Source organism: Piliocolobus tephrosceles, chromosome 3 (genome assembly GCF_002776525.5).
Source record: "Piliocolobus tephrosceles isolate RC106 chromosome 3, ASM277652v3, whole genome shotgun sequence".
Classification (NCBI taxonomy): domain Eukaryota; kingdom Metazoa; phylum Chordata; class Mammalia; order Primates; family Cercopithecidae; genus Piliocolobus; species Piliocolobus tephrosceles.
The window spans coordinates 16,394,706-16,409,324 of record NC_045436.1 but is presented as its reverse complement, the minus strand read 5'-3'; the positions used below and the strand labels follow the sequence as shown (position 1 = coordinate 16,409,324).

General features: G+C 38.4%; 1 protein-coding gene across 4 annotated transcripts in view; it reads left to right on the top strand.

The window, feature by feature from the left end:
* GALNT7 (polypeptide N-acetylgalactosaminyltransferase 7) overlaps positions 1–13,789 on the top strand; it is a 150,835-nt gene extending 137,046 nt beyond the window's left edge. For all 4 annotated transcript variants that reach the window (XM_023229082.3, XM_023229089.3, XM_023229105.3 and 1 more), the window contains 4 exons: positions 3,833–4,051; positions 7,518–7,616; positions 8,312–8,440; positions 11,393–13,789. In XM_023229082.3, the coding sequence (XP_023084850.1) occupies positions 3,833–4,051; positions 7,518–7,616; positions 8,312–8,440; positions 11,393–11,530 (585 nt within the window). In that variant the 3' untranslated portion in view covers positions 11,531–13,789. The remainder of the gene's footprint in view (positions 1–3,832; positions 4,052–7,517; positions 7,617–8,311; positions 8,441–11,392) is intronic.
* The last annotated feature ends 830 nt before the right edge of the window (positions 13,790–14,619 follow it).

Below are 14,619 nucleotides of genomic sequence, written 5' to 3'. Positions count from 1 at the left end.
GCCATCAGGGGGCCAGTGGCCAGGTCTGTTTCTCCAGCTCATTTGTCTCCTCTGAGTCTCAAACCTTCTAGAATTATCCTCTTTGATGTCCGTTAGATCTTCCACTCAACAGAAGTCAAAACTGACCTTTAACTTTTCTTCAAAAGTGATTCCTTCCACTGTGTTCTCTATTTGCCTGTGAATGAATCTTAGGGGGCATGTAGAGTTGTTCCCTGTCCCTCCCCCTTACCAAGCCCTGGTGATTCTGCCTCACACGTAGCTCTTCAATCCATCCCTTTCTATACCTAGTGCAGCTCCTCAAATCTCTCCCATGAATAGTAAATAGCCTCCTACTTGGCTCTTTGCCATCAGGTTCAACCCCCTTCAGTCCACCCTCCACTCACCACCGGTGTCATTCACCTGAAAATTAAATCTGATGTCACTTACCTGCTTAAAACTTTTTTATGGTTGTCATCTCAAGGGTAAAATTCAAAGTTCTTTTAAAAAGAATCATAATATTAATAATAGCTAACATTTATTAAGTGCTTACAGTGTACCAGGCATAAATCTAAATCCTTTATATAGATTAACTTCTTAATTTTCACAACACACTATGAGGTAAGGACTATATCCTCATCTAATTTTTTTTTTTTTTGAGATGGATTTTCACTCTTGTTGCCCAGGCTGGAGTGCAATGGTAGGGTCTCAGCTCACTGCAACCTCTGCCTCCCGGATTCAAACAATTCTCCTGCCTCAGCCTTCCAAGTAGCTGGGATTATAGGCACGCGCCACCACACCTGGCTAATTTTTGTATTTTTAGTAGAGATAGGGTTTCACCATGTTGGCCAGGCTGGTCTCGAACTCCGCCTTACTTGGCCTCCGCCCGCCTCGGCCTCCCAAAGTGCTGGGATGACAGGGGTGAGCCACCATGCCTGGCCCATATCCTCATCTTAAAATGAAGAAACTGAAGAAGGTTTTCTCTCAGTGAATACTGCATTCCAGTTTTTGTAAACTACTTGCTATACTGCAATACACCATGATTTATCATACTGCATTTGCTTTTCTCTTTGCCCTGGATACCATTCCCACCTAATTAACCACTCCTTCGAGACGGGGCAACACAGTGCCACTCTGGCCCTGTCCATCCCAGAAAACTAATTGCTCCTTCTTTTTGTTACCATAATCTTACACGTGTATACATAACTCTTCAGGTTTGTTCGTGTCTAGAGTACATGTACTGTGTCTAATTTCATATGGATTTGCAAAGATTCAGAATGTTTAGTGGTATATTAGTCTGTTCTCACACTGCTATAAAGATATACCTGAGACTGGATAATTTATAAAGAAAGGAGGTTTAATTGACACACAGTTCTGCAGGCTGTACAGGAAGCTTGGCAGCTTCTGCTTCTAAGAAAGCTCAGGAAGCTTCCAATTATAGTGGAAGGCAAAGGGGGAACGAGGCATCTCACATGGTGGGAGCAGGAGCAAGAGAGAGAAGCGGGAAGGTGCTACACTTTTCACCAACCAGTTGTCATGAGAACTCACAATCACAAGGATGGTATGGGCGTGGGGATGGAGGGTGGGTTGGTGCTAAATCATTCATGAAGGATCCACCCCCATGAACAAGTCACCATCCACCAGGCCCTATCACCAACACTGGGGATTATAATTGGTCATGAAATTTGGTAGGGACACAGATCCAAACCATGTCAGGTGGCAATATTGTATGTTCTTTTATCGTGCTGCTTTTTTAAACCCATGGACTTTTGCAACAACAATGCATTTAGGGGCATGTTCACCCCTCGATAGTTATCTTGTTGCCTAGAAAACATTTAATCTGAACACTAGGCATGTCTTTTTTGAATGTAAAACATGGGTCAGCCACTGTGGCTGACAGGCCAAATCCAACCCCTTTTAGTAAATCAAGTTGTATCAGAAGATAGCCACACTCATTTGTTTGTGTATTGTCTATGGTTCTCACTACAATAGCAGAGTCGAATCGTTGCCACAGAGACTGTATAGCCCAAAAAGCCCAAGATACTTACTATCTGGTCCTTTACAGAGAATATTTGCTGATACATGATGTAGAAGATCGAGGGATTGAGTATTGTTTTAGTTCATGTAGTGTTGCTACAACAGAACACTCGAAGCTGGGTAATTTATCAAGAAAAGAGGTTTATTTGTTCACGATTCCGGTGGTTGGAAAATTCAGGCTTGGGCAGCTACATCTGGTGAGGGTCTCATGCTGCTTCAACTCATGATGGGAAGTAGAAGGGGAATGCACATGTGCAAAGAGATCGTCACATGGCGAGAGAGAAAGCAAGAGAGATACCAAGGAAGCGAGACTGTTTAACAAACTACTCTTGTGGGAACCAATACACTTCTGTGAGAGCAAGAACTCACCCCCTCACCTCCTTAGGAGGCCATTAATGTATTAACAACCCAAACTCCTCCCAGTAGGCCCTGCCTCCTAGCATTGCCACATTGGGCATCAAATTCCGACATGAATTTTGGCAAAGACAAACCACATGCAAATCACTGCAAATGTGTACCAATTTGGTCACATATATTCATGCAAGCATTCATTCATCAATTAAAGCCTTAAAAGCTAGGTATTTTTCAGTTATCACAATGTCAACATATTTTATCGCTCTGTAGTTGCTTTTTCTTAAAGTGAACCAACTGGGGTCGGGTGCAGTGGCTCATGCCTGTATTATCAGCACTTTGGGAGACCGAGGCAGGCAGATCGCTTGAGATCAAGAGTTCAAGACCAGTCTGGCCAACATGGTGAAACCCCATCCCTACTAAAAGTACAGAAATTAGCCACGTGTGGTGGCGGGCACCTATAATACCAGCTGCTCAGGAGGCTGAGGCAGGAGCATTGCTTGAACCCGGGAGGCAGAGGTTGCAGTGAGCAGAGATTGCGCCACTGCACTCCATCCTTGGTGACAGAGTGAGACTCCATCTCAAAAAAATATATTTTTTAAATTAAAAAAACTAACCAACTGGGGAAAATACCCAATCCATTTGGGGTTATAGTGAAATGGTTCTATTATAGTTATAACAGGATCAGTAAAATCACCTGCAAAAATGTGTTTTATTAAACAGAGCTTTGTTTCTCATGATGGTTTCTGAAATGAGATTTTTTTCCCCTACATTTACCAACAGAATGATTCTAATAGAGATTGTAGGCCAGGCACAGTGGCTCATACTTGTAATTCCAACATTTTGGGAGGCTGAAGTGGGAGGATCTCTTGAGGCCAGGAGTTTGAGACCAGATCAGGCAACAGAATGAGACTCCATCTAAACAAAAAAATAACAAAAATTAGCCAGGTATGGTGGCATGTACCAGTAGTCCTAGCTACTCGGGAAGCTGAGATGAGAGGATCACTTGAATCCAGGAAGTTGAAGCTGCAATGAGCCAAGATTGCACCACTGCACCCTAGCCTGAATGACAGAGCCAGACCCCATCACAAAAAAAAAAAAAAAGAAAGGAGATTATTATAGGGAAAGAAGTTTCAGTGTCCAGCCAGGTTCTCATAAACTCTGTGATTCAATTGCTTCTTCCGTTAGCAGATTAGAATACATTATCTCAGAATATATGATCTTCCAGCTCAGGGATATCAGGTTTTGTACAACACTTTTTACTTAAATATACATGACATTTTAATCCTTGGCAGATGATATATTAGAGTCATTAACTTGCATTTGTTGTTTAATTAAATGCCAGGTCCTGTTGAAATGAATTTGCTATATGTAAGCCATATTTCATGTGTCTAACATAGGCTGTTTATGATATGACATTTGTATTTTTATAACTATATATATATTTTTTTTTTCTTTTTTTTTACAGAATTATGTTAGAGTTGTGGAGGTTTGGTGGGATGAATATAAAGACTACTTCTATGCTAGTCGTCCTGAATCACAGGCATTACCATATGGGGATATATCGGAGCTGAAAAAATTTCGAGAAGATCACAACTGCAAAAGTTTTAAGTGGTTCATGGAAGAAATAGCTTATGATATCACCTCACACTACCCTTTGCCACCCAAAAATGTTGACTGGGGAGAAGTAAGTAGTCACATCTCCAAGTGTATGTGTTTGTAGACTGAATTTGGGAGAAGGCAGAGAGAGGTGGAAATATGTGAGTAAGAGAGAAGTATTCTTGGGAAAAAGTTGGGGTAAAAACTGTCTGATAGCATCTACCACCTTTCCACTAAACAGCTACAGCTGCTAGACCCGCTAGCCACCATACTGTCTCCTGGCAGCCTTTGCACATGGGCCCCCTAGCCTGCAACACATCGACTGTTGGCTGCAGCTCCTGGCGCCTCCATGCCCCTTACTCCAACTCCCCTCCTTAACTAATTTCAGTTTATCCTAGTGCTCTCAACTTGGAGATCACCAATACTGAAAAGCCCGTCTTACTATTCCCCACTTCATCAAAAAGATGCAGTTCTGTGCTCTTTCCAGGGGTTCTCACAACACCCAAAATCAACCATCTCCCAACCAGTCCGAGTACTTCAGGACCTTGATCACCACTGTGTCCAGGTGGATTGATGCAGGGAACCATATACAATAGACACTCCAACAATGCTTTTCAAATGAATTAAAAATAATTAAAATCAGACAAAAGCATTTTGACAATCAGACATTGTCACTTCTTTGTTTATTCAAACTTGTCTTCAGACTCACCTCTGATTGCACCCCTCAGCCCTACTGTATTCCTCACAGGTACACTAAACCTTCCATGAACGTTCAGGTCTACATCTTCTGCTTAATTATGTTCAGCAAATATTGTTTGAGGGCCTACTATGTGCCAGTCACTCTTGTAGATAGAAAACAAGAGAAGCCAAGTCCTTTTTCTCAGGGAACTGGCATGCTACCTGGGGAGAGAGATCAAAAAAGTCTGAGACAACAAAAATGATAATGACAGATGGTGATAAATGATAATGACACGTAATACTGTCAAGAGGACTTAAGGACAGGATAAGGAAAGCCTCTCAGAGGAGGTGACATTCGTTCTCAGATCCGAATGATAAAGAGTCAGCCAATCAGAGAGTGGAGATGAAGAGAAGCAGACCAGCTGCGGAAGCATAGTTCATCTGGAGGCGGATCCCTTATGGGTTGGTGTGTGAAGGGATAAGGGCCAGAATGACATCGAGGTTGTTGTTTTTTGTTTTTTGTTTTTTTCTTTTTTTGAGTAGCTGATTAGGTGACTGCTGAGATTGGAAGACAGTAGGGGAGTGAATGGAGGGGGCAAGGCTTCTGTTGGTGTTCTGGGCATGTGAAGTACCTGCTAGGCGTCCAGGTGGAGCCATTAAGGCCTACTGATCATAGATTGTAGGTTGCACGATGCCAAAGTCCAGAAAAGAGGCCACTCTGGAGATGTGCATTTGGGGCCACCAGCAGGTAGGTCATTTCATGGGACTGAATGAGGTCACTGAGGGAGAAAATACAGATAGACAAGAGAAGACTAGACCCGTCCCTCAGAAACACCAGCATTTAGAGTTCAGGAATAGAAGGAAAAACCAACAGAGGACACTCATGTTGCTCTCTCTGTACTTCTTGCTTTAATATACTTTTTTCCTATACTCTTATTTTACCTGTCCTATTACAGCAGATTATGTTTAACTCGCAATTAGACCATAGCCCTTCAACACACAAATCTCTCTGAGGGCCCAGACAAGTTTATCCAACTGCATGCTTAACTGGCACTTGATTGTCTGACAGGCATGTCACACTCGACATAGCCAAAATTGAACTTCCCATCTCCTCCCCGCAACTCATCTTTGCTGATTTCAAAACTTTGGAGTCTTCTATGAATCCTGTGTTGTTTGTCTCGCACTTCATATCTAGTTCCAGAATCTGATCCCTTCTTGCCTGGTGTAAGCCACCATCATCTCTCACTGAGACTAACTTGTTGACTCTCCTACAGCCTATTTCAAATACAGCAGTCAGAGTGACTGTTTTGAAACGAAGGCAAGTCATGTCCCTCCTCTGCTACAAACCCTGCACCTTCACCTCAAAGTGAAGACGGAGTCCTTTCTGGTGGTCTCCAAGATCCACAACATCTGTCCCCGTTCCTCTCTCGCCTCACCTGCTACTGCTGTCCCCACTGCACTCCAGCCCCATGTCCTTACTGGTCCTCAGACTCCCGCCAGGCATGTGCCTGCCCGTGCTGTTCCTCTGCCTGGAGTGCTTCCCTGCAGATACCCGCATGCATGGCCAGCTCTCACATCTCCTTCAAGTCTGCTGACCTACCACTTCTCAGTGAGGTCCCCTCCTGTTACTTCCCAATGCCCTAGCGCCCACCCTAACTTCCTCTTCTTGTCCTTTTTTTCACCACACTTACCACCTTTCGCCACAACAGACGAACTGTCTACTATGTGTTTTAACTTGTATTCTGTCTTTTTCCCCTTACATTCCCAGAGTGAATGGAGGCAGGGGCCCACATTCACTGCAGCATGCCCATTACTGAGGTAGGGGGACTTCATTTTGTTCACTAGTGTTTCAGAGCTTACAACATGCCTGGCACACATCAGGTACTCAATATTTGGTGATTGAATAAACACATGAATGAATGAATGGCATTTTCTGTCCTCCTTTTATCTCACTCCCAAGGATATCTTCAGTTTAACCTCTTCCCATTCTGACATCTGCACTTTATACTTCATTTCTCGGCATTTCCTTAACATTCGAGGGTAAACCCCTACCTGTTTTAAAGGTGTCTCTTGGGGCAGTCTTCGGAGCTCCTCCAGGCAGGGTGAGCAGCTCTTCCTCTGCACATTCATGCCTCTGTCCTGACTGGCCACTACCCCCAGGCGGTGAGGACCACGACTTGGTCCTCTTCGTATCCTCAAAACCTCTTATCATCATAGGTGCACAGTCAGTATTTGCTGACTGAATGCAAGAATAAAACATTTTATCCAAATACTGTAGTGATTTATAATTCAGAGAAATACATGGTTTTTCCAAAAATAGTTATTTTCATACAAAATGTACATTCCAAAGATGGAAACCTGTGTTTGTTTTTCATCTGTGTTTATAGAGAAAAGCCTCACTGCCTGACCCTGTGCCATGCATGACCTGTGCACCCTAGGCCCCTAGAGGCAGCTACCAGAAGTGCTGCACAGCCATTTGGGAGAGGTCCCTTCCAAATCCAGTCTCTTCTCGATATCTAGGGCCAGTGTCTGTTACCACTGTGGTTAGGTAGCTTTCCTCTATTTGCTTCTCATTCACATGAATTACTGTGATTCTGAAATTGTATTTAATGGTAACTTTTTTTTCTCTGTGGTATTTTATGGAAATTTATAGTCCTTTGTTCTTAGAGAAAGAACCCGTTCCAGTGTTGACTTCAAGACCATAAATGATTTCAAAACTATGTAAAGATTGACAATACAGTAATAACCTGTCACTATGCATACCCAGATTTTCCCTGTAAACTGTAATATTTACCATGAAATATTAAATTCTGATGCCAGAGTTCATTAAAAACTAAACTGTTGCCTGCTTTTTGCATCTTTGTTCATTTTCTTAGATCAGAGGCTTTGAAACTGCTTACTGCATTGATAGCATGGGAAAAACAAATGGAGGCTTTGTTGAACTAGGACCCTGCCATAGGATGGGAGGGAATCAGGTAAACCACCTTACTTTTGTGTTTAAATTGTTCCGCATTGAGGGCCATCAGGTTTATTGATCACAGAATGATCTTTGTACTTTGGTTTTCGATTTGGTAATTTTGTTTGTTTTGATAAAGTAAAACATTCTGTAAAAAAATTGACAGTGTTAAAACATTCACTTAGATGATGGGAATAATGGCAGTATTGGTTTTCACGTAAGCAGTCAGGATCTAGAATTAATGTCTAATATAAGAGATTAAAATATATTCCTGTGGGAGTGTATGTCACTACCATAACTATGTAAGCCTAGCTCCCTAACAATTTTTTGCAAATATTGTTCACTAATCCTCATCTTTTTGCCAAGAGAGTGTTACTGCCAGTAATGTGTATTTCACTCATATATTCTCTTACTTATGTGGGTATGTTTTTGCCTTTTCATTTTCTCACATTGTTGGTACTTAATAAATTTGTGTTAGTGACCCATTTGGTATCTTAGAGACTACAGAACTTAATGATTTCAGTGTTAATAAGGCTCTTCATTAATATCAAAATAAATGTAATTTGTCTGTGGACTTACAGTTCTAAGCAGAAAAATTATGGAAAAATAAGTTAGTCATTCAATTTAATTATAGGAGTTAAGTTTCTTTCTTTTCAAATGTACATCAGCAGGGAAGATGCCTCTGTTACTTATTTCTGTCTTTTTCTTTTACAGCTTTTCAGAATCAATGAAGCAAATCAACTCATGCAGTATGACCAGTGTTTGACAAAGGGGGCTGATGGATCAAAAGTTATGATTACACATTGTAATCTAAATGAATTTAAGGAATGGCAGTACTTCAAGGTATTCTGCATTTTAACTTCTGAAATATTATATGCTATTTCATTTTCAATAACATCTAGCATGTGGCATTTCAATAAATAAATCTTAAAACCTGCATTCAAATTCACTTGCATTTTGCTCTCATTTAGTCACTTGCATAGGTTTTCCTGAGCACTGGATGACTCATGGTTCTATAATGAGGCATCACTTTTGTTCTCTCGTACAATATTGTCATGTAATGAGGCCACGATGATGTCTATGACGAGCACTGCTAATTTTAGTAATACAAGAAAGTCAGTGTTCTATGAGGCAGTCATCACCACTGCTCACATCAAAATCTGATTTTTGAAATTTAAATGAATCATTCATTAAAGTAAAATATATTTATACTATTAAAAAATTTGGTTAATATTTGATATTGTCCAGCAGGTGGAGATAGAGACAAACAAAGAAAACTTAAAATCTAGGCTTTCATTTTTATCATTGTTGTGTGCTAAATACAGTGGGATAAATGTAGCTAGTTGCTTGCTTTAATGGTCAAATTTAGTTATTCACGTGACACTGCTGGGGCAGCTTTGTGTTTCAGCTGTGAGTATTTAAAGCTCTGTGGCAAGTTGAGGATTACAACATATTAATAGATTTATGTCTAGTTTTCAAATTCTAGATTTGGCTAACATAAATCAATTTATTATGAAACAAAAAGTGGGGAAAGCTTCCTCACACTAAAAAATCTGTCAACGCTCCATTGTATTTACTCACACAGTATTTGTCATCATATCCCATCTGTCATGCAAGCAAGCACTTGTTTGCTATGTAATAATGATATGACTTAACTTAACATTCCCTGTTACTGTCATTTACAGGAAGTGATAAGCATGTATCACCTGATGATTTTGTTTCTTACAACAAGTTAGGAAGGAGAAGAATAGCATAAACCTTAAAGAGTAGAGCATTTATTTTCACAAAGAAAAATGAAATATAATAGCAATAAATAGTAGGGGTCAATGAGAACAATATTAGCAAAATAGTAAAAGAAGGCTAACACACCAGAAAGTACATCAAGAAGGATTGACCAAAAAATGACACATAACATGTTTTAGGTATTTTAAAGGACACAGCACTGAATATACATTTGTGTGTTAGATATTACTAAATATTCACTTGGGGACCAATGATGTGTTAGACTGTAGGGGAGTTCAAAAATGTAGCTAAAGCACACTATTATATAATGGCAGAGAAGAAAGAAATGCAAAAATAGAGATAAGCAAAATGCCATAGGACAGAAAAGAGTGATTCATGGGAGGAATTACTGCTGAGGAGTTTCATAGAGGAAGTGTCATTGCACAAGTCCTGAAGTGTAAAAAGGCTTTCCATGGAAAGTAAATAAGAAAGGCTGGATGAGCAAAGACGTGGCATGAAAACATGTAGAAAATTCAAAGAATTGCATTTCATTTGGTATCCCTAAATTGTGCTTGGAGGAAAGAGTACCGAACTTCATATTTTAAGTTTTGGAGAGGGACTGACCTACTTCGAGAAAGGTAGTGATGGGAAACAATGGCTACTTTTAGGAAAATAATCTGGAAATGTAAGGTATGGACTGATGAAGCAACAAGATCAGCTTGAGCAGCAGTTCTCAAACTTTGTCTTCTGGATTCCCTTTACACTCTTAAAAATTATTGAACTCCCCCCTCCAAATTGCTTTTGTTTATGTAGGTTATCACTAACAATATTTCCAGAATTGGAAATTGTCTGAGAAATTTGTAAAATTTTTATATATTAATTCATCTAAAAGTAACAATAATATACCTACTAAACACTAATATAAATGACATTTTTAGTGAAAAATAACTGTTTACCCGCAAAAAATAGTGAGAAGAATGAAATTCTGTATTTTTGCAAATCCCTTTAATGTATGGTTTAATAGAAGAAGACAGCTGGATTCAGATTCTCATACTCCTGCTTCATTCGGTCTGATCCGATATGTTGTTTTCATTCAATATATGAGGAAAACCCAGCCCCACACAAGCATTCAGTTCGTAAAGAGAGGGAGTAATTTAATAGCCTTTCATATAATTGTGGCTGCTTTTTTATTGCACACCACAACTTAATAAGTAGTAGTTTCTTAAAAGTGATTTGCAATGTAGACTGGTATCCTTGAGCATTGTACCTCATTATATGGAAGTACTTGATACGTACTTCCCACTTCATCTCGTAAAATTTTTTTTTAAGTATATCGGGGTCAAGATTGAATAAAACTAATGTTTTACTGCTTCATCAGTGACATCCTTAAGTGAAACCAGCATTTACTTTTTAACTGTGTGTGGCAACGAACAATACAACTACAGGTACTAGCATAGTTTGATTCATGCTAAGGCACCATCAGTTTTACTCACCATTGCTTTTGCACCATCAGTATAAATGTCGCTAAAGTGAAAAGGCAATGGAGTCTTTGTATTATTATGAAAATAGTTTTGGCCTTACAGACCCACTCCTGGATAGTCTGAGGACCAGACTTGGAGAAGCTCTGAGCTATATTGAAGCTCACTACAACATATAGTGAGGGCCAAACCAGGGCATCTGCAGTGGTGATGGGAAGGAATATAAACCAGAGACATTGCACATATCCATCCTTAGTGACTGGTGTAATGTGAATGAATGAGGGAAAGTGCAGTATTTCCTAAGGACTAGAAAGCTGGGATTGTCATTAGCCAGGATAGAAACAAGAGACATAGATTGGAGGGGCAGATAATGAATTTAGGTTTGTACACATTGAATGTGAGATACCAGCAGTATATTGTGACTTAACAATGAAAGATCTTAGAGGACTTACAAAACTGACAAGAGAAATCCAGAGTTTGAGGTGTGGTTGATAAGCTTGTCCACTTGTTTCCTTACGAAAGCCAAGTGATGATTTCTGATGTCAGTACTATCAAGAGTCCAAATTTGAAACTTTTTTCTTACTGTGTTTTCCAGAACCTGCACAAATTTACTCATATTCCTTCAGGAAAGTGCTTAGATCGCTCAGAGGTCCTGCATCAAGTATTCATCTCCAATTGTGACTCCAGTAAAACAACTCAAAAATGGGAAATGAATAACATCCATAGTGTTTAGAGAGAATGAAAGAAACCAATAACCTACCTACTGACAAGTAAATTTATACAGGACTGAAAACCGCCTGAAACCTGCTGCAACTATTGTTATTAACTCTGTACAGCTCCAAACCTGGAACCTCCTGATCAGTTTGAAGGACATTGAAAAACTGTGATTTTACAATAACATTATCATCTGCAGTTACTGTTTACAAGACTGCTTTTACCTTAAACTTTGTAGATGTTTACATCTTTTTGTTTTGTTTTAAGATGATGTTGGTAATTTGTGCCTTTAGCTCTGTTTTATTAGACAGAGTTAAAGCATGTTGTCTTCTTTGGGATTACACTCAGGGGTCTGAAAGGCAGTTTGATTTTTACTTTTAACACACTTGAAAAAAGGTTGGAGTAGCCAGACTTGCATATATAACTTGGTGATTATCAACCTGTTGTGTCTTTATTTACTTTTACATCTTTTTGAAGCACTGCCACAGGTTATTAGCCAAGGTGGCCTTCCTTCACAGTCATGCTGCTTTTTTGAAAGGTGAATTTCAACACATTTAGTGCCTCTTTCATTTCTCAGTATATATTTCAAGAGCTTGTGATGAAATTTATAGAATGGTAATGATGGACTTGTCACCTGTATGGGGAATACTTTTACTACTCAGAAATGAATTTATGTGCTGCCATTTGCTATAAAGTTGAATGTTGTATGGCTTGAAAAAGAAATGACAATATGGAACATCCCAAGGCTATCCCATAGGGTTGGAAGTTGTGTAGCATTCACTCCCTTACCTACTGGCATTCCCAGTGCCCTCTGTCCATACCTACTTCTAGGATTGCAAAGGAGTCTTCCAACTAGAGAAAAATTGTCCACTGACATTTGGGATTTACTTTTCTCTCATACCTGTCACTATAGAAAACTATTATCAGTTGTTATTGTTATCCCTTGAAAGGGAGGGTGACAACAACAAAACACCACCATAAACATGTCAAAGGTTCATTCTGACTGAGGTAAGACTTTCCAAGCCCTTGTTAGATTAGGCCTTATAAAACTTGTGTGCATTATAACCTAAGCTGTGCAACCTGTGAAGCCAAGAGTGAATTGATGTTTCATTTATATTTTCATCCAAATGACATTATCTGCATGTTTTTAAAATTTAAAAACAAAGGACTATTTAAAAATACAGTTTATTAACAAATGTGAACTACTTTCTGTTAGATTAGGTGTTCCCTAGTGTTTCTTAATTTCTTTTTAGAAAGTGTATTTTTATTAATGTTTTTCCAGTGAACAGAAGATTTGTTTGGATTTAAATATTTACTAAGACAGTCCCTTTTAGGAAAACCAAATATTGCAAATGGTCAATTCGATTTTAATTTCTCAAAAGATACTCTGTTGTTACCCAAAAGATTAAAATGCCTACATTGAGTGCTTTGAAAGAAAAAAAAAAAAAAAAAAAAAAAACTGTGATGATGTGAGCAGAATGGCAAGTAAGTTAAGCATTTTTGATCTTGTAATCGTAGTATCATTACAATGAAAGAATTCACAAACTACTGCCAGAGGAAGTTTGTTTTTTAATTTAAGAGGGAAATATAACCTATGAATTTGTTTCTTCCAAGCTTAGCTCTTAAATTTGGAGAGTCAAGGTTAAACATCCTCAACAGAGTTTTATTTATAATTTTGAATTGTCAATTTGTATTTTGCTACTGATCTGTGATCAGCCATTTTAACTTTCATCTCTAGGGATGTTTAACATTTATAATTGCAAAATAAATCAACTATAAAAAAATTTTAAGAGAGAATTGGTACTTTAATTACTTGTGTGTTTGAAAATAGGCTCCATTTTCCATGTTGAGTAGATTATAACCTTATTAACTATGCATAGGCCTAAGAAAGGTGGCAATGAACTGTGCATGTAAATTTTAAATGGGTACTTTGTGCAATTCGTTAAAAGAAGATACTCTATGAATACGATTCTATATATTGAAATCAGAAAACTTACCAAACAAAAACATCAGAAGCTGCTGCCATAATGACTGTTTTCTACTGTAGGCTGCTTTGGAAATAATTCCCATTTCCTTGCTTTGTAAGTTGATAATATCACTATGCATTTCTACACATTTTATAAATTTGATTTATGCAGATTTTGATACACTGTATGTTTCTGTAGAAATTGTATAAATATTCAAATTTTATTAGGGTAAATTTGAGAAACATGTATATCTTAATTTTGGGTTGCTTGTTTTTTAGGTGACAAAAAATAAAATATTGTATTTTAATTCATGGGTTTTTATGGTGCTTGTAATCATTTCAAATCTAAACACTGCACATTTGAAAGAATTACTTGATTTTACTATTTACAAGACACACTTAATACCTAAAGTATTATAGACCACAGTTATTAGTTGAGTAAGTGCTTCAGTGTTGCTTAGCATTCTGTTACACATGCTTAGAATACTCAGAACTTATGTATCTGTCGGAAGGAAACAAAGGTTTACTTTTACCTGTTAGCCTATTATACCAATTTTTTAAGTTTATACTTTTTTAATTACAAAAATGACCCCAGCAACATATATCCTTCTTGGCAGTATATGCTACTATAGAATTGCCTGTCAGAAGCAAAAATGCCTTTAAATCAAATTTGTTTACAACCTGACAAATCAGGTTAAGTGGAGAAAAATGAAGAGAAGGGAAGCCCATCACAATGAAATTAGAAATAGTCCACAGGACCTTGTGGTACAAAACACATTTCAAGAGAAGATATGGTTGCTAACACATTCAAGTAAGTGGCTGTGTTGATTTGGGAAACTTTCTCTCAACTGACCTGTCTATTGTCATCTCTCTCAATTCTTAGCTGCTGTAGAGGTAGACTAAGAAATTTGAAAAAGTGACATAGCACCAGACTAGAATAAATGGGAGTTCCTTTATTTCTTAAGTTTCTCATAGGGATCTTGGAATATATTTCATTTCTGGATATAAAGTAATTGGGAAAAAAATCCATATATAATTCAATGGAAAACATGACAAGTACTTCACCAGAGAGTCAGATACCTAACAGGTCCAATAGTTTAGGTACGTGAAAATTATTCCATGTGAAAGCACTTTTTTAAAAA